Below are 25,465 nucleotides of genomic sequence, written 5' to 3' on the forward strand. Positions count from 1 at the left end.
CGCCGCTCCTACTTCGCCTCGACGAGGCCGAACACCGTCTTCCCATGCGCGCGCGCACGCGCCGTCTAGAAGCTGCTAGAAGTGCCGGCAACCGCACCGCCTCCTGACTTCCGCCACCGGCAAAAGCTCCTTCCGTTTCTTCCCATCATGACGACAAGATAACCCAACCGTCACCGGGTCCGAACCTGAAATGCTACCGGCCGGAACCATAGAGCGTGAGAGAGAGGAGGAAGGGGGAAGGGAATACGAATACTCGCAGCACTTCCGGTATTAAAAATAGAGGAGTTTCATCATAGAGATGGTAGGCTTAAGACTGAGTAACCGAAAGTCGTGCCCTTACTGACGGTTTTTAATTCTTTTTAACCTGGGCCGCTCAAGTCTTTTTTTCTCTCGCTCTCTACTGTCCCAACCACATCCGGTTCCGCAGCAACTCCCCTCTACCTCTGCACAAATAATATTTTATACTCTTATACGCAAAGCTTTTCAAACGGAAGACGTTTGATTCCCCTGCCGACCTTTCGCTAGAGAGACGAGATAGTCACAGGAAAAAAAAAACCGAATTATGACCAACTTGCTTTCTTTAGTTGCTTGCTTGAACCTGTAGTTCGATAGTTTTCCGATTTAAGGTGTCATTGCCGGAACCAGGCAGTCTGGTTGTGGTGGGATTTGTAGTTTCTTAAATGCTCGCGTACTTTAATAAGAATGGGGAATGATGTTCTTGGAAACTACTAATCCCAGGATGCTTTTCGAAAGCAGCGGTTCTCCCTTCCTACGGTCCCTGCAGGGGACCCAGCAATGTTGTTGCTCTGCCCAGAGAAAGGCGAGTACAGCGCAGAATATGGATTGGGAGACTGCATGATCGAATACCTGGGCCATTGGTAGCTCCCATTCCTGACGATCTGCTCTTTTAAGGGTATGTGTTTCTTTCCTAGGTGAAGTGGATATCTAGGGTTACCTGCATTCGTTCATGTGTTCCTTGACTGGGGAACATAGATTTTTATCCTTTAGCAGTGTTGCCTTAAGGAAGATATTTGCAAATTGAATGTGCCAATGTGCTTGGTCGCCTTTTTGCTTTTGGGGTTGTTCAAGATCAAGTCCACTTAGGTCTGTACATTGACTATTATGGGGGTGTGCTGTGTAAGTGTTGGGGGAAGCAGAATAGGCCGAATGTGGGAAGTAAGAAATTCACTTGTAGGTCTGTTTTGGACCTAGACTTAAGATGCTGTCACCATCTCTATTGCCTTTTGGGATTATTTGCTGTTAAGCGCAACATATTTGGGCAAAGGTGGTTCACCAGATTAGAGTCTGCCACTCATGTGGAGGAGGGGGGAATCAGACCCAGTTCTCCAGATTAGAGTCCACTGCTCCTAACCACCACTCTTAACCACTGCACCATGCTGGCTCTCTATGTTGGGCAACATCTGTACTATTTGTTAATCCATTCTGTTTCCTAAAAGCAAGCCCCAGATCTTTCTCCCCTTAGAAGATGCTTGTCATTCACGCTTCACTGTACATTCCGTTAAAGTTGGTGGGAAGTTTTGAATATATGTTCATATGATCACTTTGTGGTGAAGTGGTAGAGCACATTCTCAGTCATAGCTTTCCCCCCTGCCATACACACATACACTCTTCATTAAATCTTCTGTTTCTTTTGTGTATTGCCTGTTGGCTGCTGAATTATTGAAATGATGTGATCCAGGGTTTGAATGAATTGACCAAAGGAGAATTTGTAGGTTTTCCAAGTCTGTCTGTCTTTCTTTCTTTCTGTGTAGATGAATAGAGTGAAGGTTGATGAGGAAGAATACTGGCACAGTTCCAAGTGTAAGGCCTTCACTTTTGATGATGAAGATGATGAACTCTCCCAGGTATAATTTCTAGTTTGAATGTGTGGGTAACTTACTATGCAGTATGGTGTATAAGGGACAGTTCTTGAATACTGTATTTTGTAGTGAACTGTGAATATTGTATTTTTGTGGTGAATTGCAGAATTTTAAATGGCTTTGGACTTTTGGAGTTCTTTTGACAGGTTAACAAGCATGTGGATAAAGGTGATCCAAGCTCCAAAAGGGTCTTGAGAAGGTGCTTTACCAAAGATTTAGGAGTAAGCTTAGCAGTCATCAAAAAGAATGGGTCCCTTATGGATTAAAGGTTGGTTAAATGGCAGGAATTAGGGAGGAGCAGTAAATGGACTGTTCTTGCAATGGAGGAAAGTGAGCAGTGGGGACCCACAAGCATTGGGACCAGTGCTATTTAATTTCTTTATAACTGATTTGGATTTGGGAGTGAACAGTGTAGAGGTTAAGTTTGTAAATTATTCAAGATAGTGAAAACCAAGGGAGATTGTGAAGAGCTCTAGGAGGATGTCCCTAAACTGGGTGAGTAGGTAACAATGTGGCAAATTAAGTTGTGTAAATAAGTGTAAGGCTAGGGAGCCCACTGTGGTGTCCTCCAGTATCTTTCATAGCACCCACCAAATGTTCTTAAGAAGTGGGCAAGGCCAGGTGAGGCTTTTGCCCAGGCAGGAATTGGTCGCTATACACTGGGGTTTTTTTGCTCTCCAGGGCACTTGTTGGCTTCTGTGAGAAATTGGATGCTGGGCGGACCATGGGTCTGTTCCACAGAGCTGTTATGTTTCTTTCACAGAACTGAGATTCCTGATATAGACATTTTTGTAATCTATTAACAAAAAAAAAATTCTAGTCCTTACGGTTGTGAAGACCCATGAAAAAAATGTGTGCAGAAGGCTGTAGAGTTCAGGATGCAAAACTTACATGCTATGCAAAAGTACAGAGTTTTACTAGTCCTTACTCCAACAAACTATTTTTCTCTACTAATCTTCGTTTTGGAATTGCTTCTTGCCACAACATTTCAAAGTACACAATGGTATAACTTCGATATAAAACACTGTAATAATAGGATAGCATTACAAATTTGAGGTCTTATTAGAAACGTGGCATTAATCTAATAGTTAGATTTTTTTATCATGTCTGGGCAACCAAAGGTGTCATCTAGTTTGCACGAGTCTAGGACACATCTGTTGCTGGAGTGCAGGTTATTTGACAACAAATCGTGCAGTCTGTCGTGAGAAATGGAGGTTGCCTTCCATCTAACTTTGGTTTTGTTCGTAGCTGAAGGAATCTAAGCGAGCAGTAAACAGCCTGCGAGATATTGTAGATGATGACGATGATCTTGAGAAGTTCAGCTGGAGTGGGGAGCCCGTGGGCAGTAAGTGCAAGGGAACCTGAAATGGATTTGGGAATGGGATATGTACAAAAGCATACTTATTTGGACTGATATTCATGTTTAGCTCAGTCAGCAAAAAAGCTAGTTTAGAGCTGCAATCTAAAATACATTTATTGGAAGCCCATTAGGACTTACAGCCCAAGTCCTAAGCCTGCTTATTTGGAAGTAAGTGCCATGTAACACCTTGAACGTACTCCTTAGCTGCTTAGCTACATTGGGGACAGGTGGTACTTAACGGCTTGGCAGAAGTATTTAAAATAATCGTGTTTGAATTCTGTCTGCCCTTCTTCCATTCCTGGGTAGGAAGTATGCAAGGACAGACAAATGAAGGGGAGGAAACCACTAAAGCAGATCACAAAAGGTAATCCTGGTGATCTACTTGGGGAGAAAAAAAGTCCAAACAGGGACCTTTATTACACTTTCTTCTTGGTAGGGTTTAATGCTCTGTTCTCTAAACACTGTTTTTATCAGTTTAATTTTCTGTTTTGCTGCCTAAGGAAGAGTTCTGGGTAACTTGAAGGGTTGTACAGCACATGATGAATCTGGCCCTAATTCAAAGTATTGTTTTGCTGTTCCTTTTTGCATATCAATAATTTCAGTTAGCAAAAAGGAATGCTGGGTATTGTCTTTGGCCATTTTCCCATCCTGGTGGAGGAAACTAGACATGATAGGGTTCTTTTGTCATCCGCTACTTAAGAGGTTGTTTCCAGAGTCAGTCTCTGCAGTGCATGCACCACTGCTTTGCCATGTTTAACATGGGTCATTAATGCATTACTATGTTTCTCTATGGACATGTGAACATCCCAAATAACTTATCTGCTGTTGTTCACATCATCACTTATCTTGGGTGAAAGAGAGGTAAATTAAGATCTCCAGAATTTGGCAAGGGTTCTTGATTATCTTTCGACTCACTTCAAGTTTTGATTCTCCTCTAGAACTCAGAAAGAAATTGGGCAAGCTTAGGGTTATCCCAATTCATACAATGTGACATGATCTGTGCTCTGCTCTAGGATTTTAGGCATCTGCTTGTATAAGTTGTTGCTGTGAGTTGCCTTCAGGGTTTCATAGCTGAACAGGCTGGATGTAAATGTCTAAAAAAATTTGTAATTAACATAATTGCTAAGAGAATTTTTAAAGGCTGGGTTCTTTCTCCTCTTCCCCCCCCCCCCCCCATCACAGGCATATCCTGGTCAATCAAAGAGACTGCCTCCACCAACAGTACTCCTGAGGGAAGTGATCTGGGCCTGCAAAAGGGCTCTTCCTCCACTGGATCTTTCCCCAAGCAATCCTCTTCCTACTCGCTAAGCAGCTTTTTCAAAGGTAGAATCTCCCTGTATAAAAGCCCTAGAACTGTGCAGCAGAACGCTGACTTTTAGGCCCAACTTAGCAAAGGCATCTCCGTATACCATACGTTCTCTGTTATTTTACGCTGTCTTTCATTATAGCATCCATGAGTCACATTTGGACAAATACATACAGTGAACATTCTTGGTGATTAACCAGCAGTAGTGGAATTTTCTTACCATGGCTCAGAACCTGAGCATCTTTCAAAAACCTTGCAAGACTGGGGGGCAGGCAGGGGCCTGGCTAGTGGCTGGCATCCAGCCTTTAGGGATGCTTTAATCTAGCCAGATGGGGATGCAATGTATTAATCGCCTGTCAGATTTTTAAAAAAATAGGTACTCTTTATAAAGCTGTATCAGCAACTGATACTACTTTCAAGCCTTCACAGAGCTGCAGTTGAAATTTGATGAAATGGGTTTTTCACCAATAATTTTCCAGTGAGACAGCACAGAATTGATATGCACCTGATACCTTTTGGCATGCACACATTCCTCTATTTGTAGAGACAGTAGACTTACTGTTTACCTTTTTGAAAACAAGGTACCTTTTTGAAAACAAGGTACAGTTTCCACATTTCCTTGCAGAAATGTTTGAGGTGAAAGATCTCCAAGTCTGCTCTATTAAGTTCCTAGCTAGGTTGCACAACAATCTCCCATTTGGTGGAAGAAAGTAGAGCTGCCTGCAGGAGTTCTGGATTTAAGTGCCAATAAGCTCAAATCCCCCATTCCCAAGTAGCCTGCATTTTGTTCAGCTTCTGTTCCTCCTGTGTTAAATGGTAAGTACATCAGTAAAGGAATTAGAAAACCTCTGGGGCACAAACATCCAGAGTGCCTGATCTCACAAGCCACACAGTATCCCTGTGCAGCCCTGTGGATGTCACCCATAGCAGACGGGAGTGGGGAAAGCACAGGAAGCACTCTTACACCTACCCCAGCTGTGGCCCTGCATACATGAGTTTGGGAGTGTGACCTGGAATCGTAGCTATAGAGCAAAGACATCTTGTTGAGGCCTTCTCCTCTCTAAAGGTAAGGCTCAGTTCCTCTTCCATCATCTTTTCAACCTTTAGCTTTCAGGTAGGGAATTGCCCCAAACTGACAAACAAAAACATTTGGGAGGGAGGCTTGTGTGAAATCAAGGCTCTACGTTGATCCATCTACATTAATAATGCCTTTCAGTTATAAGGAAATTGAAATATTTCTGTTTTTTTCCTCCAGGGAGAAACAAACATGGGAGTTTTCAGTCGCTTTCTGATGGTAAGTACTTAGATTTTTACAATGGGGGACCTATAATGACTTGCTGGTGGCATCTCATTTTCATCTCCCCTTTTATCCTCTTTCCCTTTCCTGAAAGCCCCCAAAGCCTCTCCCCTTTTGCTACTTCCTTCCCTCTTTTCCACCCACCAGCCAGCCTACCTTTACCCATCCCCCTATCTTTCCTTAATTCCCTCCCACTAGTAGTCTCTCCCCAAGAAAACTATGCCCCAGTTATACTGTAGGAAACCTGCAAGGACTTGTGGGAAGTACTCTTCACTTTCCCCTGTATCCCCTCCCCACCCTATGTCTGGATTTTAGTATCCTCAGATTTGGCTGAGGTGACTGTTAGAATATACCAGCAGGAACCTGCAAAGACTTGTGAGGGGCATTTCATATCTCCCTCCCCTGCTATTTCTTTTTTCCTTTCCCTTAAAGCCTCCACCTCTTAAAGGTACTCACCTTTTCCTGTCTCATCTCCTTCCCACACACCAGCCAGTCTACCTTCAGTTTTCCCTCCTTTCCTACTCCTAGCAGCCCCCACCCAGGAAAAATATGACCCAGTTGCATGGTGCTGGTCATCGAATCATAGAGCTGGAAGGGACCATCAGGGTCATCTAGTCCAACCCCCTGCACAATGCAGGAAATTTACAACTACCTCCCCTGCCTCCCACATCCCCAGTGACCCCTACTCCACACCCGGAAGATGGAGAAGAAAAAACCACCCTCCAGGATCCCTGGCCGATCTGGCCTGGAGGAAAAATTGCCTGCCCTCCCTCCAGCTGGGTGGGGGATTGTGGTGCTGGCGGCTGTGCTGCTGTCTTTCCCCGGTGGCCCTTCCTTGCTGCTGCAGCTGTCATCCCGGGACTGGCTGTGGCCTGATATGCCAAGCATCCCAGTGAGTAGGGGCTGTGGCAATGGGCCCAGTGTGGTGGGTCATGGGCACGCCATCTCGGGACACAGAATTATTATTACTTTATTGGGATGTTGATGGGATTTTTAATAGTGTAGGAGTTTTTTTTATGGTGGTTCTGTTTGAAGTTTCATAAGTTTTAAGCTCCCTCACGGACTCAAACTGGGTGGAAAAGTGGGTTAGACATGTAGAAATAATCCTGTCCTTCCCAACACAGCTCTCATTGACACAGGATTTAAAAATTACGCTCCAGAACTGCGCAGACCAAAAGCAGAGTACAAGGTAGGTGCATTTTGAGTGTATGGGTTAAAGACCGCTTGATGGGATGGGGAAATCTGAGACGGAGTTGTCAAACACTGTTTGAGCAGGTAGATCAGCTGACTGCTGGATATATATGCTTCATCTTCTTGTGCAAGGTCTATCTGCTGGATACGCACAACAAAATATACCGCTGACTGGCTGCATTAACAATCTGCAAAGAAACAGGTTTTAAAGAGGAAGAGGGCAGGCATGGAGGCGATGTCTCTTCCAACCTTTGAAGAGCCTTTTCATGATCAGTAGTGTTGGAAGAGAGAGGAGAGAAACATGCTCTTGGGCTTTTCTGTTTCAGGAAAAACCCAGTGGTGGGCATTTTAATTTGTACTGGAGTAAATGATGGGCAGTAAAGATCACTGGATGTGTCTAGCATCAGTCAGTAACTAGATCAGGAAATGGGCAATGTGTAGTGGGCATCAGTTGATATCTGTGTGCAGTATTCAGCTTCCTTCCATGGGCCATTTGTCAGTGGCCAAAGATATGGCTGTAGTGGGGCCATAACACATCTGCATGACCTAGTGCAATGCCCTTTCAGCTCTTTGGGTCAGTCTGTCCCACAAAGTACCGCATGGTAGGCTCAATGACTTCTTGCATGTTATACTGTGTTCCTGTACAATGTGCCTTTTGCATGCATTCCATACTAGTTGTTGAGTCTCCTGTGAATCATTTGGTGTCCCCCCCATTACCTTACCCATGAATGGGTAAGGCCGGGGGCCCTCAAATGTTAAAGGCATCTTGTGTTCTTACATTTTAGGACTACGAGAGTGTCTGGAGCCCTAAAGAGACAGTTAAGCGGCTGCAAAGAGGCAAGGTAGGGTGTCTTTCATCTTTGCTTCTAAGAGGTTATGTATTCCCACTGTGCCATCCTAAGCAGGGTTATACCCTTCTAAGTCCTTTGACTTCAGTGCACTTAGAAAGGTGTAACTCTATTTAGGATTGCATTGTCAGATTGTTCTCTCTCCACTGTTGTTTATGCTAATGCATATCGGTATGGGAGATATGGCTTGTAGTGGCTTTGCAGAATTCTCTGCTGATTTTCCTGTCTAAAAGAAAAAAGGGCAGTATTCATTTCCTGGGTTAATAGATTATTATAGCAGAAGTAGCAGTCTCTGAGCCACAGTGGAAATCTGTCTCTATTGATAAGGAATTATGGCTCCATCAGCTGTAGAGTGATTATTTTGAGAAAGCGTCCAAGGATCAAGGACCCTGAAAGGAATTCCTTATGTTGCTGGTAGCTGGAGAGGAAAGTAATTTACTGTGGCTGGATAAGGGGGTGGTGATGCGCAGTTTCATCTCAGATGCTTTCAGAAATAATGATGCCCTAATATGCTATGTATATATGGTTGTAACTATTTATGCATATCCTTTGACTTTTCTCAGGAGGCTGCCTAAAATCGGACTTAAGTGAAAAGTGTTGGTGCACTTTAGAAAGCAAGGTAGTCGTGGAGGTCAGGACAAGGGGCTCAGAAGAGTAATAGGCTTAAACGGAGGAAGGGGCCATTGGGGGACCTTCAGAGCAGAGCATTTCTGGACCTACAGAGCAGGATCCTACCACAGGCCATGTGGGTGTGGTTATTTCCTGCCTCCACTCCCAGCAACTCCCTGAGACCTTCAGAATGTTGATGCAGGTGGATTTTGCAGGTTTTCCTGGACCTGATGCCAGTGGGAAGCTGGTGAAATTGCCCTCCCCCCTTCTTTTGTCAGTGGAAATTCTGTTGCCGCAGGAGAGGAAGCAGCCTGGTTCTCTCTTCCTGCTTGGTGCAGTCCCCCACTCTCATATGGCCTTTTGTCCACGAGTCCCTCAACCTCTGGCATCAGCATTTTGGAGGTCTAGCAGCTACTGGGGGAAGGAGAAGGCAGGAAAGAACCACATGCTCGCACTTCCTTACGTATGTACTCTACAGGATCCAAGCCACTGTCTTCAGGTAGTGAGTGAGGCTCTGCCTTGCTGTTGGAGTCTTGCAGCTGGCTGAGAAGGACTGAGAGACTCTGAAAGCTGCTGAGAGGAGGATTTGAGCAGAAGAAGCCACTAATAACTGCTGAATTGCAGGCAGTAGCCACTGCATTGCAGGCAGCAGACTCATGAGCCCAGCATAACACGGCTAGCCATTCAGGGGCGTTTCAGTCGTGTCCAAGACAGCCCCCTAGAAATGGCTTGCTACGGTGTGCTTCAGCTCCTGAATTGCAGGGAGATCAGCTCATACAAATGTCTCTCCAAGCACAGCTCTGCCAGCAGGGTTGCAGCCACCTCTGTGGGTTCAGGCTTTCCAGATGCCTCTCTGTTCCATGGCACCCCTTCATTTAAACATTTAAACATTAAACATTATCCCCTTCCAGGTCTGTTCACTGGAGAGGTTTCACTCCTTGCAGGAGAAGCTGCTGCTGCTGGACGAAGCTGTTGCAGGGCACGATGGCAACGTCATTACAGCTGTAAGTCTTGCAGTGATCTTGCATAAGGGGGGGTCTTCCAGATGAGGAAGCTGACTTTTTGAAGCCAGCTTCACTGAGCGCTGGAAATGTCAGGATGCATGTTGCTACACAAGCATTCACTCAGCTTTCCCCGAAGAATATGGCTCTTTGAAGACCCTTGAATATTATCTAACTCATTCCTAAAATGTCCCTAAATTTCAATATCCTATGCAAGTGTGTGCTGCCCATCTGTGAACAAGCTTTGCAGGCATATGGTTCCACTTGAATTGATTTCCTGCTAAGAGGTCTTGGGTAGTGGGATAGGAAAGACCTCTCCCTGAGCCCTTGGAGAGCTTCTACCACACCATTGTGGGTTACATGAACCAATGATTTTAGTGTCTATATGAGACACTCTTACTTTGTATGAGGTCTCTTATTTTGGTATGTACCTGGATGGTGACATCGGTCCCAAGTTGATCATCTCAAATGAAAGCAACATACACCAAGCAACCATTTCCATTGACTAAAAGCAAATTGAAACATGAATGGGCCTAGACTAGGGTAACTCTGCTTAGGATTGCACTGTAAATGAGGTATTGTACCATTTCCCAAAGGTGCTCAGTCTTTGTTGTGTATCCACTAGCATCCTTTTTGTTAGCGTGCAAGCCTTTGCATAACTCTTTTCCCAGATCACTGTGTGCCAAAGGATTATATCCCCCTCTATATCTTGTGTGCTACTCTTTCCCAAATATAAATAGTCCAGTACCAAAATAGGCAACAAAATGATAGAAAGTAGAGGTGGTACTGGAGAGGTCTTAAAAGCACTAGGGTGCCACTAAGCCACCTTTCCCAACGATATTGCAAGACTTTGATGGAGAAGAATCAGTTCAGCTAAGGAGTCTCTCTGTTTTCTTGCAGGTTTTAGTATTTCTGAAGAGAACCTTGAAGAAAGGTATGTGTGGCTGTGAAGTGACTAGAATCGATGGCAGGGGCTAGTTTAGTAGATATTTTGTTCTATTTCTTTTTCAAAAATATATATTGTGCTGCGCTATAATTATGCAGCCCTGACCTGGATGGCTCAGGCTAGCCTGAACTCATCAGAAGTTAAGCAGGGTAATTTTGCTAGGGTTGTTTGGGGAGCAGCCTTGCCACAGGAAATGGCCATAGTTGTATTCATGAATCATGAGGTGGTAACTGGAGTTGTCCCAGTCCTCACCAGTGAAAGTCTAGGCAATAACGATTTATGCAACTCCATTTCATACAACAGTAGTCATTTCATGATTAAAGGGATAATCTTAATGGGTAGGATGTTGTATTCTTTATATCAATAGCTTTGTTATCAGGAATAGAATACCTCTGATTTAGCACACCCCCAAGCCTTATAAAATGAGTTGTGCACATGAACCCATTTTTCCTTCGGTAAGTATGGCAACACTGACTTCGAGCAAGAGGAAGCCTTGGATTGTTATTTAAATCTACGTTTGATTTCTGTGCCTGTTAATGTGTCTATAATGTGCGTTGCACTAATTCCCATCCAAGGGTACTTTGGATCAGGTTTTTTGCCTGTCAAATTGAGCACATTAGCCACTGTTTCTACTAGAAGGAAAAGGGTTGTGCTGTTTTCCTCCAAGCAACTGATCAGTGCGGGAATGATCCGGGCCTGACCCGGCCTTTTCATTTCCTCTTGCAGAAGTTCTGTTCCGGGAGCTAGAGCTGCGGCAGGTTGCCTTGTGCCATTTCATACATTTTCTCAAAGAGATTGGAGACCAGAAGCTCCTCCTGGATCTGTTGAGGTAAGAGCCTGCCTATCCATCACACTTTTGTTCCTCCAAGGAATATGCTGTTCTCCCTTCCCCATTTTATCCTCACAACAATGCTGTTAGGTTGCCTGCCCCAAATCACCCAGTGATCTTGATGGCAGAGGTGGAGCCACTACAGCGCACTGGATGTCATGCTGAATGTTGAGTAGCAGCTTGCAGATCTGATGCTTGTTTTTCCTGTGCAGGTTCTTGGACAGGATGGAGGAAGTTGCAGTGAGTATCTTTAGCAAGTTTTAGTTCGCATTTAATTGGGGGAATAAATATATTCTCTGGGAAACAGCTTGCTATTTTCCTCTCCACATTTCATTTTATTAGGTCACTGGGTAAAGCTAGAGTGCCTTGACTGAACATTTTCTCTCTTCCTTCCTGAGACTGTTCTCCGTCTCTCTTTCTGCCCTCTCCAGTTGACACAGTACCGTGAGCATCTGATCATCCAGGATGCAGAGAAGCGAAAAGAATTTCTGAAAGGTTGCATTGGGTAAGAGGATAGTTATGCAGATAGAGACTTCTACAGGATTGTAAGAAGTGTAATAAGGTGATGACCAGTACAAATGGCCTTAATTTCCTCCCCAAACTGAGAAATTAAAGAGGCATGGCATAGTTATGTAAAGAGTCTGCAGAGGTCACCAGCTGAGAACTACTCTTTTGACCTAAAGACACTGCTATATTGGGGGAGTGTTTTGTCTTTCTTGTCATTCTCATCCTTTGTGGCTGGGATATTAGTGATGGGCACCTTTACCAAACCAAGTGCTTTCTTTGTGAAGTGGAGGCCAATGGGATCAAGAAATCATTATTATAACAGTACCGGTTTGGGATGATTCAGGTGAGAGATGTCCAAGGGATTTATAATTTGAATGCTGAAGAGGAGTGAAAGTTAGCTATCAGCCTATACTGTGAAGTGTTTACAGTCAATGGATAAAGCATGAAAGAGTTGTCCAAGAGAGGGAGCTGTACAAAAGCAAAGCAAGATTGAGAGAGCTTTCTTGTATTTAGGTTACCATTTTCCTCAGAAGATTCTGCTCTTGTCCAAGATCATTACACACTCCTGGAGAGGCAGATCATCATTGAAGTAAGTGCAGTTTTATTTTGGCCTTAAGGCTCATGTGTCAGAGTTCTTCTGATCTTCCTGGCTTTTTGCTCAATCTATGTATTTTTATCCCCCTCTTTTTCCAAGGAGCTCAGAGAAGCATGCATGGTTCTGTCTTCCCCCATATACCAGTTTTTCCCTCCGTTTTCACCCGTGAGGGTGGGCTTGGCTGAGAGAGTGTGACTGGCCCAAAGTCACCCAGTAAGCTTTGTGGAGGGTTTGAGCCCAGATCTCCCCAGTCCTAGCCCAGTACTCTTCCCAGAAGTGATCTCCTCACATGTCTGGATTCAAAGGAAAAAAATTACAAATGGGGCTGTCTAAAGCAAACGTCCCTCCTTGGATATGCCAGCTTCCTTCCCACAACCAGATCTTCAGGAAAGGTGCAGAAGAGCTTCCTGGTTTTCAGAATGTGCTGATACTTTACAGCCTGGCATCCAATTATAAAAAATGTTGTGTATAAAATATTTCTGATCTAAAAAACAAGGCCAGGCTATCTTCTCATTAATAATAACAATGTTGTTTAGATTTGTATCCTGTCCTTCCTCTAAGAAGCCCAGGGAAATGCATGTGAAGTATACTGTCTGTATTTTTTTCAGAAAAACCCTGTCAGGTAGGTTGAGAGACAGTAACTGGACTAAGCTCACTGAATACACTTCCTGCCTTGAGTAAACTGGGATTTAACTGGTTGTCATTAGTTTTGTTTTGTTTTTCTCTTGAATTTTGAAGCCATGGTTCCCTTCATTTTCATACTGCACATTTCTTGTTCTGCTTTCCCAGACAAGTGACAAGCATTTAGAAGCCTCTGGACAGACGGAGATATTTCGGAAACACCCACGAAAGGCCTCCATCCTAAATATGCCGCTGGTCACCACCCTCTTCTACTCTTGCTTCTACCATTACACGGAGGCTGAGGTTAGAATGGTTATGGGGATGGCCAGGGATGGGGTCTTTAGCTGGAAGCAGGGGCTGAAGGTCCTCTGTATTATCCACCAAAGCTCAACTAATACCCCATGCCATTTCAAAGAAAGGGAAGAGCAAGACTGCATCATACAGTTCTAGCCATATAATTCTCTTCCTGATCTCCAGGTAAATAATATGCTACAGAAGTATTGCAGGATTTCTGGGGAAGGGACATAATTGAGTGGAGGGACATGAATTTGGATCTGATTTGTGTATTCGGTTCAACAAATACACACTCTGGCTAACAGCTGCCTCTTTGGGGTTGCTGCCAAGAGAATGAATGTATAGCTCTTGATTTATTGTGGGTAAAGGTGTAAGGAGACTATTCTGTGAAGTGCAAGAAGAGACAGAGCTTGAGGTGACCGGTGAATAACTTTTTCCCTAGAATGTCTGTTATCAGTGGTGGTACTTTCTAGGATGCCACAGCACCATCCTTTTTGTCTCCCTTATGCTGAGCTTACTATATCTCTTCATTCCAGGGAACATTCAGCAGTCCAGCAAACCTAAAAAAAACCTTTAAGGTAAGGAGTATGCAGTTATTTAATTTATTTATTTAGGATATTTCTACTCCGCTTCTTCAGAGTGCTGCTCAGAGCAGCTTACAATTAAAAGCACATCACAATTTTAAAAACAAGCCATTTGAGATAAACAACATAAAAACTATCCATAAAATGGAAGCAACCCATTAAAAACCTGATTTTTAAAAACCCTATTTAAAAGCCTGGGTAAAGCTTCAAGGGGAAGGAATTTGCAAAGATGAGGTACTACCACAAAAATTCCCTGTCTCTAGTCACCACTTGCTTCACCTTAGAGAGCAGGACTTAAAAGGGAGATCTTAACTGGTGGTCTGAATGGTATGGGAGGTGACGGTCATTCAGGTATCCTGGCACCAAGACATTCAGGTACCCTGGCAGCAAGACATTCAGGGTCTTAAAGGTAAGAACTAGCACTTTGAATTACTCCCAGAAACAGATGGGTCAGTGCAGATCATTCAGCTCAAGGTGATACAATCCCTGTAACTAACCCCTGACATTAGCCTGGCCACCTCAATCTGGACCAATTGAATTTTTTGAGCTGTTTTCAAAGGCAGTCCCAAACAGACCACAGTAATCTAACTTGGATGTAATCAAAGCATTAATAACTGTGACCAGATCATGCTTTTCAAGAAACAGCCATAGCTGGTGAATCAGCTAGTGCTGATAAAAGGTGCTATGTGCCACAGATGAGATCTGAGCCTCCAGCCGCAGGCCAGGATCCAGTAGCACCCCCAAGCTACAAACCTGCTCCTTCAGGGGGAGTGCAACTCCCTCCAGGACAGTCTGGCTCCACAGTCCCCAAGTAGCTTCTCCATTACCAACAGTACCTCAGTCTTATCTGGACTGAGCTTCAGTTTATTGACCCTTCTCCATCCCATTACCTTCTCCAAGCAACTATTCAGGACTTTCACAGGCCCACCTGGTTTAGTTCCTAAGGAGAAATAGTGCAAGGTGCTGTCTGCTTATTGGTGACCCCTCACTCCAAATCTCTGGATGACCTCTCCCAACAGTTTCCTGTAAATATTAAACAGCATGGGGCATAAGATGGAACCTTGCAAAACTCCACAGCATAAATGCCAAGTAACAGTCTCCCAGCACCACCTCCTTGAATTGGTTGGTCAAGTAAGAGCGGAACCCCCAAAGCTCGATGCCCCCACTCCAACTCAGCCAGCCTCTCCAGACGGATATGTTGGTTAATGAAACTGAAAGCCACGGAGAGGTCTAGGAGAATCAACAGAGATGCACTCCATCATTGCTATTTTTGTAGTGCTCATTGGTCAAGAGGACCAAGGCTGTTTCCATCACAAAACTAGGCCTCAATCGAGATTGAAATGGCTCTAAATAGTCTGTCTCCTCCAAGACTACTTGAGGCTATGTAGCCACCAAACACTTGAGCACCTTGCCCAAGAATGGAATTTTAGCCACTGGGTGGAAGTTGTTTAAATCATTTGGGTCCAGGGACGCCCTCTTCAGGAGGAGTCTCACAACCACCTCTTTCAAAGCGGTCAGAACAGCACCTTCAGTCAACCAACACAGCCCAGCAGGATACTGTTAGCCATGAGGGCCAAGGGTCAAGACTTCACGTGGTAGACCCCAGTAGGCCAATCATTCCATTGTTCTAGGAAAGGGAAATGCTTTTAGACATGTACACAACAGGCAGTATGCCTTAGAGTGACAGTATTCCAGATGTTCTATATAAATTCTACAAAGATGTGACTGGTAGCTCTCCCAACCCTGTTTGGCATGGGCTTCCTAGAGTTCATAGCATTGCATGTCTTAAAGCCAAATGCTTCTGCAGGATCATCTGGGAAGTTTGACTGTAAGAACCCATGGATGCTCTGTGAGACAGCTTAGAATCTCATTTGTCTTTGATAATTGATTGTCTTTCAGCCTCCTTTACCAGCTTGGAGCAGAGGCTTCCATTCAGTTGGGATAAATGTGGTGTTTTGCATGGGGCTTAGGGAGCACCACAGGTAGGGCTGAGACATGAAGTTCCTTCCAGTTTTCCTTTTTGGAGACACTAATGGGTAGGCTTTCTCGTGTTTCAGAGCAAAGTCACCTTAGTGTAGCATGTGACTTGGTTCTCTTTCTTGACTCATCTGGGTTCACTGGCTCTGCATTCACCTTTCTAGGGTGTCCTGCTGCTCTCTGCTAATATATTGAGATTTATGTAAGTTAATCTGTGCCAAGTGGGTGGGTATAGCCCACCCTTTTGAGTAGCATATTGACTTATACAATAAATGCATTCAGCTCTACAGTTCTGTGATCTGGATTGGGGACAGTAGACTTGCTTTCCTAGTAGTCCTTGGGCCAGTTGGTTTTTCTGCATCTGCTGCTATCCTTTTCTTGTGTGGCTTCCTGTCTCAGCTCTTTCTATTTCCAACGTGGGTTAAAATACTCATCAGGTCTCAGCCATATCCAGCCTGATATTGCCTTACATCATAGAAAGTATAATCCATTGATATGGAGCATGCTTTTTAGCTTCTGCCATGCTTGTTGGTGTTGGCTTTTTAAAAAAAAAGTCTGTGTTGGAATGCAGAGGTGGTCTGTTTCTTTTTTTTACTAGAATCCCTATAATATACCAATATGTGCCAAATTTACAAAGCAAGAGTGCCCACTCAGACTCTCAACAGTCTGAGGCATATCTAATCTATTTTAAATAATCCAGGTTACTTGATATTGTTTAAAAAGTGCCTTGCTAGTTTAGGCTGTGGTTTGACACATTCAGCATATTTTGCAAGAATCCGAAGAACCCTCAGGTACTTGGTAATCTGCCTGAAACTGGTCACTGGGTCAGACTGTGATCTACCTTCTGTCTTACTGAAATCTAACGCTTCCCTTTCTCTCATTTCAGATTCCAGACAAACAGTATGTGTTGACAGCTCTAGCTGCTCGTGCCAAACTCCGGGCTTGGCATGATGTAGATGCTCTGTTCACCACTAAGGTGGGTTGGAGCTTGGACAAAATATTGGTTCTTCATTGGCTGAAGGGCATCCATGAGTCATACTACTTGGCACAGAATTTTTCTGTGTTTGGTTTCAGTGTCCTTCATATTTTGAGGGGTCTCCTTGAAGAAGCTTATTCCAGTCCTCCTGTCTGAGGAACAAACACTCAGCATTCAGTACAATTATGAGAGACAGCAGTCTGCTGATAAATTCTACAGATAAAGCTTATCAGAAGAGGGCAGTATCCCCAACCAAAGGAAATATATTGCCCATTTGGGCACCTAACATACAGGAAGAGCAATTGAAATACATTTCTTGTCTGTTCCCAAATATTTGGTTCAGTGCCTCTCCCTCTAGCTCCTTGTACCCTCATGTATGCTTTTATCTCAAGTCCTAATGGTTCATATGGTTTCAGAATTGGTTGGGCTACACAAAGAAGAAAGCTCCCATTGGTTTCCATCGGGTAGCGGAGATCTTACAGCGGAATAATGCCCCCGTGCAGGTGAGTGAGTGTGCAAGCTTCCCTTCGCAACATGCTTGCTAGCCTACTTCTAGGGCTGGTCTACTAGGCAGGAGGTCATTTCACTCTAGTTGCAGTGTGTTCATATTCTGCACAAGTGGGGGGTTAGCTCTGTTTACATGGGCAATCAGAAAGGATGGCTCTTCACTGATTGCCCTTCGGTTTTGCTGGAGGAATTTCTAGGTAGTGGGGAGGATGGAGGAGAAGGCACAGCTTCGGAATAGTTCTGCTGATGCTTCCTGTTCTTCTTCAGGTCCTACAGGAGTATGTTCGCCTGGTGGAAGATCTTGAGACAAAGTTAAATCTTGCCATGAAATACAAGTGCCATGATGTTGTTATAGATGTGAGTTCCTGCTGGCATGAGGTGGGGAGGGGATGGCCCTTGCTCCTGCTGTGTATGTTGTCTGTGACTGGAGCAAATGAGTGGAGGGTGTAGATCTCCCATTTACACAAATCTTTTTGTTAAGCCTCCTAGATTTTAGGGACCTTGTACAGTCAAGGGTAATCTTATTGGATTTTGCATGAACATCAACCAGAGATAGATGGAGGAAGCATGGTGGCCCACTTGCACAAGCATTCCCAGGTCACTAGTCTCTCAGAAGCCCAAAGATTGGCCAGATGGTCCTCTTTTCCCCCATCATGCTCTTTCGTTTCTGCTCTCCATTAAGGATTCCCTGCAGCAGCCTGTGCTTCAGAGGAGCTGGCTCTCCCCTCATTTCTTGGTAGCTGTTTAAATTGCTTCAGGAATAAATGTACACAGAGAAGTCTCTAGTAGGCTCCTGAGAGGTCCATCTGGCTGTGCATCAGCATGTCAGTTTAAGCCGCTTGCTGGTGTTTGGTCCAACTGCTGTGTTGCTGCAAGTTCTAGCTGGTCTTTTACAGTGTATAAGTAACTTGAAGAGGAAGATTTCTCCCTTTGCTTGAGCTTCCTGATTCCTGCTAGCCCTTGCAGCTCTTTTTATCTGGCATTTCCCCCCCTATTTCTCTCCTGGTTTCTTGAGCAGTGAGTGATGAGCAGGGACCTTACTTTGCATTGTTGAAATGTCATCCATGGCAGATGAGCTGGTTGCCAAGTAGTGCAGTAGGAGAAGGGGGAAAGAAGTGGGAGCTGTGGGGCAGGGAATTGTGGATTGCCCCACAGGAAGAAATGAAGATCTGTAGAAAGCAAAAATGCTTCTCACCCAAATACTGAAACTCTTCTTAACTCTTTAATCTTGCTGCCTTTAGCAAATAATTTCAGTTGGCCTAAATCTGTAGTTCCTAGTGCTATTTTATAATAGTGGGATTCTATAGGAATGTTATTGTTATGGATTCTGTTGTAGAACCAAGTTCATGACTCTGTAAAAAAGATGCTCTAAATATGACGGGTAGAGGCATGGGTCCTTGTCTTCTATTTCATGCCATATTTTTTAATGTCTCCCTCTGTAGCCTAAAAGGCACCGAGATAAAACACAAATAATAGGAAACAGTTGATTAAGTAACTCTTTACCCTTTAGCCCTAACCCCCAGGGATCAAGCATCAACTAAACATGCAAAGTATGATGGAAAGCGAACCTAAGTATGAGAATGAATGGCTGATACGACTGCTCCTTTCCCAGAAAGGTTGAGGAGGGGCTGGGACTCAATGGTAGAGCATCCTCAGCATCTCCAGTTTCAAAAAAATCGGGATAGGTGCTCAAACCCAGAAGAACAGTTGCCAGTCAGAATAAATAATACTGATCTCAATAGACCAAGAGTCCAGCTTGGTATAAAGTAGTTTTATGTGTTGATACGCTGAAAGCCCTAGTTCTCCACTGGGGCAGCCTTCAAAACTGGTTTTCTCTAAGATCAGCTTGTGAAGATGGCAGCCTGGTAGCTATGGGTGTGAAGGGGATTGCATGATTGATCCCTAGGCTACTGTGAGATAGAAAGGAGTCATAAGAGGTTGAAGTTACTTTTGCTGATTTCTACTTTTGCTGTTTAACTAGACATATAAAGACCTGAAGGACCGCCTCCAGCTGATGGCATATAGATGTAAAGTCGAACGTGGCTCTCCAGCAGAGGAGAAGATTGATAGTATCCTGAGCAACCCGGTAAGAAAAATTAACTCCATTTTGCTGCCTGCCAAGACACAGATGGAAATGAGACTATATCTTGAGAACATTTTTAAGAGCAATGTATCCAGCCTGTTCAGTTTTCCTCTGTTTGACCAGTTGTCTTATCAGCTGCATAAAGACCAGTGGTGAATCTTCCTCACTTCTAGGGACAGCCTGTGTGCCAGCCAGTGAAGGTCATAACTAATCAGCCTTTCCTAAGGTCCAGGAAAGACTGCAATCAAAAGTGAGACTGTCTTATATAAGGAGTCAGAACACTCATTATGGTCAGACTTCACTATAAAGTGAGGTAATATACAATTGGCACCCGCATATCTCCTTACATCTTTTAAAATTGATCTTGGTGAAATGGTAAAAGGAAACTGTCACACTGCGATCCTGTGCAGTTACTCCAGTCTTAAGCCCACTGAAATCAGTAGGCTTAGACTGGAGTAATTCTGCATAGAATGCACTGCTACTACAATGGGTTAGTAGCGCATGGAGACATACAAAGAATTGATTCACACTTTACATTGCACTCAAGCTTTCTTCCTGCGTGCCTAAGTATGGAGACGTATGCATCTCCAAATATGTCATGGACATGTCTACTTGCTGGAGAGGTGTGCCTCCTAAAAGATGACAAGGCTCAAGGACCCAAATTGGCACACCCTCCCTTCTCCCACACACACACACACACACACACACACACACACACACACATATAAAGAGAAGTGCCATTCTCCAAGTGGAAATTCCCTTGTGCTGCCAGAAGAACCCCTTTGGAATCTAACCCATAGGATTTTTTGAGGCTGATGGGTGGAGTTGCAGAAGTGAATGGATGAGGCCGCTCTCTTATGTTGGTTACACACACACACAAACTGACACAGAAGAGCCCTTGGCGCAGATTGGTAAGCTGCAGTTACTGCAGTCAAAGCTCTGCTCGAGAGTCACGACCTGAGTTTGATCCCAACGGAAGTTGGTTTCAGGTTGACTCAGCCTTCCATCAGCTTGCTGGAGGTAAAGTGTAGATGACTGGGGAAGGCAATGGTAGACCACCCCATAAACACAGTCTGCCTAGTAAATGTGATGTGACGTCACCCCATGGGTCAGTAACGACCCAGTGCTTGCACAGGGTACTATCTTTACCTATATACAGTGTAGGACATTAGCTGACAAACTGACGTGTCCATTACTTGGTGTCTCCTCTGTTAGTAGGATGCTGTTTCAGGTGATAGTTATGATTAGGTTGCAGAAACTAGAGTTTGGAAATCTTTGTAATCTGTTTAATAGATAAAACTTCACTGTATTTACTATGGGCTGGTTCAGGCAACCGGGAGTTGGGAGACAGGAGAGCATGTCTTATCTCACCCACCCCATGCACTTACTTGGCCTTCTGTTCCAGCTGTTCAGTGAATGGGGCCAAATCCTGCATTTTGTAGGTTCTTTCCAAAGGGTTAGACAAAATCTGTGGAGCCTACACACACACTGGATTTTGCACTAGTTGCGTGTTAAGTCACTGAATGGATTGGGTGATGGAGTTGGAGCTGAAGCAGGTGAACACCGCATAGGAGTGAAGTTGAGGAACATTCTTGCTCCCCCTTCCTCTGCTCCCTACTATGCAGGGGGCCATATAAGAGCTCCTCTGTTCCTGTCTCTCTCAGTGGACAGAAGCTCACTGAGTATGTTCCAAGAGGGTCTAGAACTGTGATTATATTGCAAACTACAAACATGTAGCCCTGACCTGGATGGCCCAGTCTAGCCTGATCTCATCAGATCTCAGAAGCTAAGCAGGGTCAGCCCTGGTTAGTATTTGGATGGGAGACCACCAAGGAATACCAGGGTTGCTGTGCAGAGGAAGGCACTGGCAAACCACCTCTGTTAGTCTCTTGCCATGAAAACCCCAAAAGGGGTCGCCATAAGTCGGCTGTGACTTGAAGGCACTTTACACACACACAAACATGTAACAAATCTACAAACCACACAAGTATTTACAAGTACTGCTTAAATAAGTTGTGTTTTCCAGTATTGAGTGAATGGAGGCCCTTTCTTGCAAAATTGTGACCATTTCTTCCTTTGCCACATGTTTTCAGAAGTTGTGCTCTTATGGAGGCCCTTATCATTTGCCATATTCTTTGTAACCATTCCGGTCTCCCTGGTGTAACCTGTTGTCTCTATATCTGCACTATCATATTGCTGCAGTTATTACATTCATTACCATACTTCTATGTGTGTGCATACGTTAAGTGCCGTCAAGTTGCTTCTGACTTACGGCTACCCTATGAATTAATGACCTCTGAACTTCTATACTCCTGTTGTTCTTTCTGAGAATTGCCTTACAAGTACATTGCTATGGAGCATTCAGTTTTCTGGTTGATCATTTCTTCAGTGTCTCTATTCAATGTTCTCCAGGATTTCCCCACCCATATATGAAATAATGCTCTCATCTCTTTACTACATTTCCAAAACAGAATCGGTTCATCTGAAATCTTTGCTAATCTATCTGATGTATACTGCCATTGAAAAATAATTTATAACCGCTTCCCAATTCCTATATTCAACTAATGTCCTTTGAGTTTAATTAATCCTTCCCTTCTCACTGTTGAAATGGATTCTGATCCCTTTTATAGTCTCATTGCAAGGTGTCTAATGACTTAATAACTGGACCTAAAACCCTTTTGTTTTTGCTGGTTGAATTAACAGCTTTTCAAAATCATGAAGCTCTCTTAAGACATTGTGTGCTTGGAAATGTGATTGTTTTTGATACCTGTTACATCTGTTCTTTTTCAGCAAATCCGGTGGAAAAATTGAGAGGTGCTCACTCATTGTGGGAGAAGCCTTATTTTGCTGGCTCAATAATGGTCACAAGGCAAATTGCCAAACCTTGTGTGTGTTGTTTTGGACCACTGCTTAATTTGTCTGTCACCTGGCACTGCCTGGGGTTCCTGGGACAGAAACAGACATCTAGGCATTGGTGTTGGCCAAAAGAGATGTTCAGCCAGTGGAATACAAAGCAGACAGGCTGAAGTCTACACTCCTTGCAGTAATCTTGGCCACATGGTGGATAGGACATCATTGTACAAAAAGAAATGGACTTCGTTGAAGCACCTGGTGCTTCCTGCAGACTACTGGCCTTTTCATCTGAAAAACAAGTCCCTATATATGAAGAGGCAGCCAGACTTTCCACCTCATCCGTATCTGAAGCTAAAGACAGTTGTTGCTTTGATAGGAATTAAAACTTTGTGCTAAGTGCTCTTCTTGCCTCCAGAAGCACTTAAAAATTAACCAAGGTAAATGGGATTCTTATTTAGAGAAGTCTGCATAAAGACACTCCTGGACTGGAAGGTTGTGTGTGATGAACCTCGCTCATGTTCCCTTCTTCAGATACTTGTCTTTAATGACTCGGACTTTCATCCAGTGAACTTGAAGCTAATTCCACTTGGGGCCAATCCAGTAGTATTGCTGAACTTACTGGACAACTGGAGTACTTCCCCTCCAATGAGAGCTGCTCGAACTAAATGGCCCTCGGTACTTCTGCTCTAAGCTGTGCTGCAGGCCTGGATCTTAGCTCTAGGCTTCCTTTTTGTTAATGGGACTCTTTCCCCTGTCCTCTTGCTCCTTCATATTCTGTTCCTGTAAATAAAGCTTTGTCTCCCTGCATGTGGTTGTTGTGTATTTCCTTGAGAAGTCTCCTGATATCTAGAGCAGAACAGCCTTTTCAACTGCAAAATCACCAAGGAGTTGCAAGTATGATGGGGAATTGCATACTGAGGCCTTTGAAGCATTTTTGCCCTTCCATTCAATTGGTCAGTAGAATGCCTAAAGGGGCAGGCTATTAAATTTGGAGACATGTTTTCGCATGTTCCATCTGACCACTGGACGCAAGTGTGGTTTAATTAATATTTTAAAAACTATTCTTAACCCTTAATTCAAATTTGACTTTTCACAGCAGGTATAAACAGATACTGAAAACAGAAGTCACCCTTTTTACAAGTGTTTACATACCCTGATTGTGAATACAACATTCACGTTTGCAAGGTTCCAAAGCAGATTCAAACAGAAGGTCTAATGATATGAATTCTTGACAATATAAACTAATTACTGTGTTTTAGGGCAGCTTTCGATGTTAATTTTATTCAGATTCTCTGGTAGGCCGGAGATGCTTTTCTGTTCTTTTAAAGAGTATGAATATGAAGTCAACAAAAACAAATACATGAAGGTTCTACACTTTGGTAACTAAGCATTTGCCATGGCAACATTTGTTTGGAGTGTGATACTGGCTACCTGCCAGAATGGCAGTTGAGGAGTTGGAGCGGGAGGCTGATGGAAAGAAAGGGATCTTGGAGCACAGCAGCTGCTCAACAATTCCAGTAAGTGAGTGATATGGGTGAGAGATTTTTCTTTTCTTATGGCCGGCTATGGAAAGCTTACTCCTTTGCTCACCAGTGGGGATGGGGGGGAATTGGTTGCTGCATTCAAATAACGTAATTTCCCTCTTTAAGTGGAACCTCTAAGGCCTTGGATGGCAACTAATTTTGAATGAGCTATGCTTTAAACTAAACAAGGACTGAAGGGGCTAGCACTGTTAGTAGTTCTGGGTTCACTCCCAGGCCAGCAAAGGCATGGAGGAGCCCCTGGCCTTAGAGTGAATAGCAACAGAGGCTCTGCCAGAATTCTCTCTCCAGTTATAAATGTTAGTACATCATTAAATAAATTTGCATCTAACATGCAGCTTGGCCTTATTTCAAAATGATTTCATCAGTTTTGGGTGGATTTAAGAAGTTTTACATTTTTTAGTATGTATACCGGTACTTAGGATGGATATTGAATTAATTTAAAGTATAACGCAAGACTCTTACTAGTTAGAGAATAGCTGGCATGGGATTGGTTAAATTAGTTACTCTGCATCCAGTTTAAGATTTCCCGCTTAGAAGGAGAAATGACAGCTGAAAAATAAGTTGAAAAATGTCAGTTGGGGAAATGACAGTTAGTGTACTGGCTAGGGCTGAAGGGTGGCGAAGTTGAAAAGTTGAGGTAGAGAAAGACCTTTTTCTGTGACTCATTACCAAGTACTGTTTTATCAGTTTACTCTGTTAGATTGTATCAGATCTGGATTATCTACAGGGCAGAAAAATTAACCTCTGAAAACCTACTTGTTCATGTAGCTGTAGCAAACATAAATAGTAATATGTCTGGATATTTTTTTTTGGGGGGGGGGTTCTTGACCTTCCCCTTTCTATTATCCATGCAGAAAGAGAATTCTTCTTAAACTGAGATGTCACAATAAGTTGAAGTAAAGCAGATGCCCCATACTTAGGGCTGCCAGCTCGAGTTTTGAAAATACCTGGAGATTTTGGGGGTGGAGTCTGAAGAAGGCAGAGTTTGGGGAGGGGAGGGACTTCAATGGGTTACAATGCCATAGAGTTCATCTTCCAAAGCAGCCCTTTTCTCCAGGTGAACTGATCTCGGTCGCCTGGAGATCTGATGTAATAGTGGGAGATCTCCAACCGTACCCATACACAGCGGTATGGTTTGAAGAAAAGCTTTGGCCATTTATGCATGGGAGGTTTAGCCTTGGATTTGCTGCTCTCTAAATGCATTTTCTCCCATATTAATTCTTAAAACTAAAAAAAAAAAAAGCCCCCATGCAGAGTTTTGGGAATTTGGATGGGGAAAATGTGCATGTAGACTAGAGAGCAACAAATCCAAGGCTAAACCTCCCATGCATATTCGCTTTTTGAGTTGTGGCAGCAGAAAAGGGGGAAGAGGTAGGTAGCAGCGTAGGGATCAGTGAAATATCCTACCTACTAACAAGACAAAACAGGCAATGGCAGAGTGAGGTCTTGCCTCACTGAACAAGAACTATTAAGGATAGTTTTTAATGAAGATAATTTTGTGTGGTTTTAATGTGAGGAAATCTTTGTGGTATTTTTATTGCATTTATTGTTTTTATTATATTGTTTTTGTAATCTTCCTTGATTCTCTGCAAGAAAGTTGTGGGCTATAAATGAAGTAAACAAAACAAAACTATGCTGGTTGTAGTTTTTTATAGCA

The 25,465-nt window shown here is 43.7% G+C and overlaps 1 protein-coding gene across 1 annotated transcript; it reads left to right on the top strand.

Annotated features, from left to right (window-relative positions):
- The first annotated feature begins 810 nt into the window (after window positions 1-810).
- Window positions 811-22,500, top strand: VIPAS39 (VPS33B interacting protein, apical-basolateral polarity regulator, spe-39 homolog). Its single transcript, XM_056851383.1, has 20 exons — window positions 811-913; window positions 1,773-1,865; window positions 3,129-3,225; window positions 4,423-4,563; window positions 5,802-5,840; window positions 6,968-7,032; window positions 7,820-7,876; window positions 9,403-9,495; window positions 10,393-10,426; window positions 11,165-11,267; window positions 11,480-11,507; window positions 11,699-11,772; window positions 12,288-12,363; window positions 13,159-13,293; window positions 13,821-13,862; window positions 16,732-16,821; window positions 17,238-17,324; window positions 17,596-17,685; window positions 19,310-19,414; window positions 22,202-22,500. Exons 2-20 carry the CDS (start codon window positions 1,773-1,775, stop codon window positions 22,220-22,222), a joined length of 1,470 nt encoding a protein of 489 aa, XP_056707361.1. The 5' UTR covers window positions 811-913; the 3' UTR covers window positions 22,223-22,500.
- Window positions 22,501-25,465: the final 2,965 nt, after the last annotated feature.

This window comes from Euleptes europaea, chromosome 6, assembly GCF_029931775.1.
Source record: "Euleptes europaea isolate rEulEur1 chromosome 6, rEulEur1.hap1, whole genome shotgun sequence".
Lineage (NCBI taxonomy): Eukaryota > Metazoa > Chordata > Lepidosauria > Squamata > Sphaerodactylidae > Euleptes > Euleptes europaea.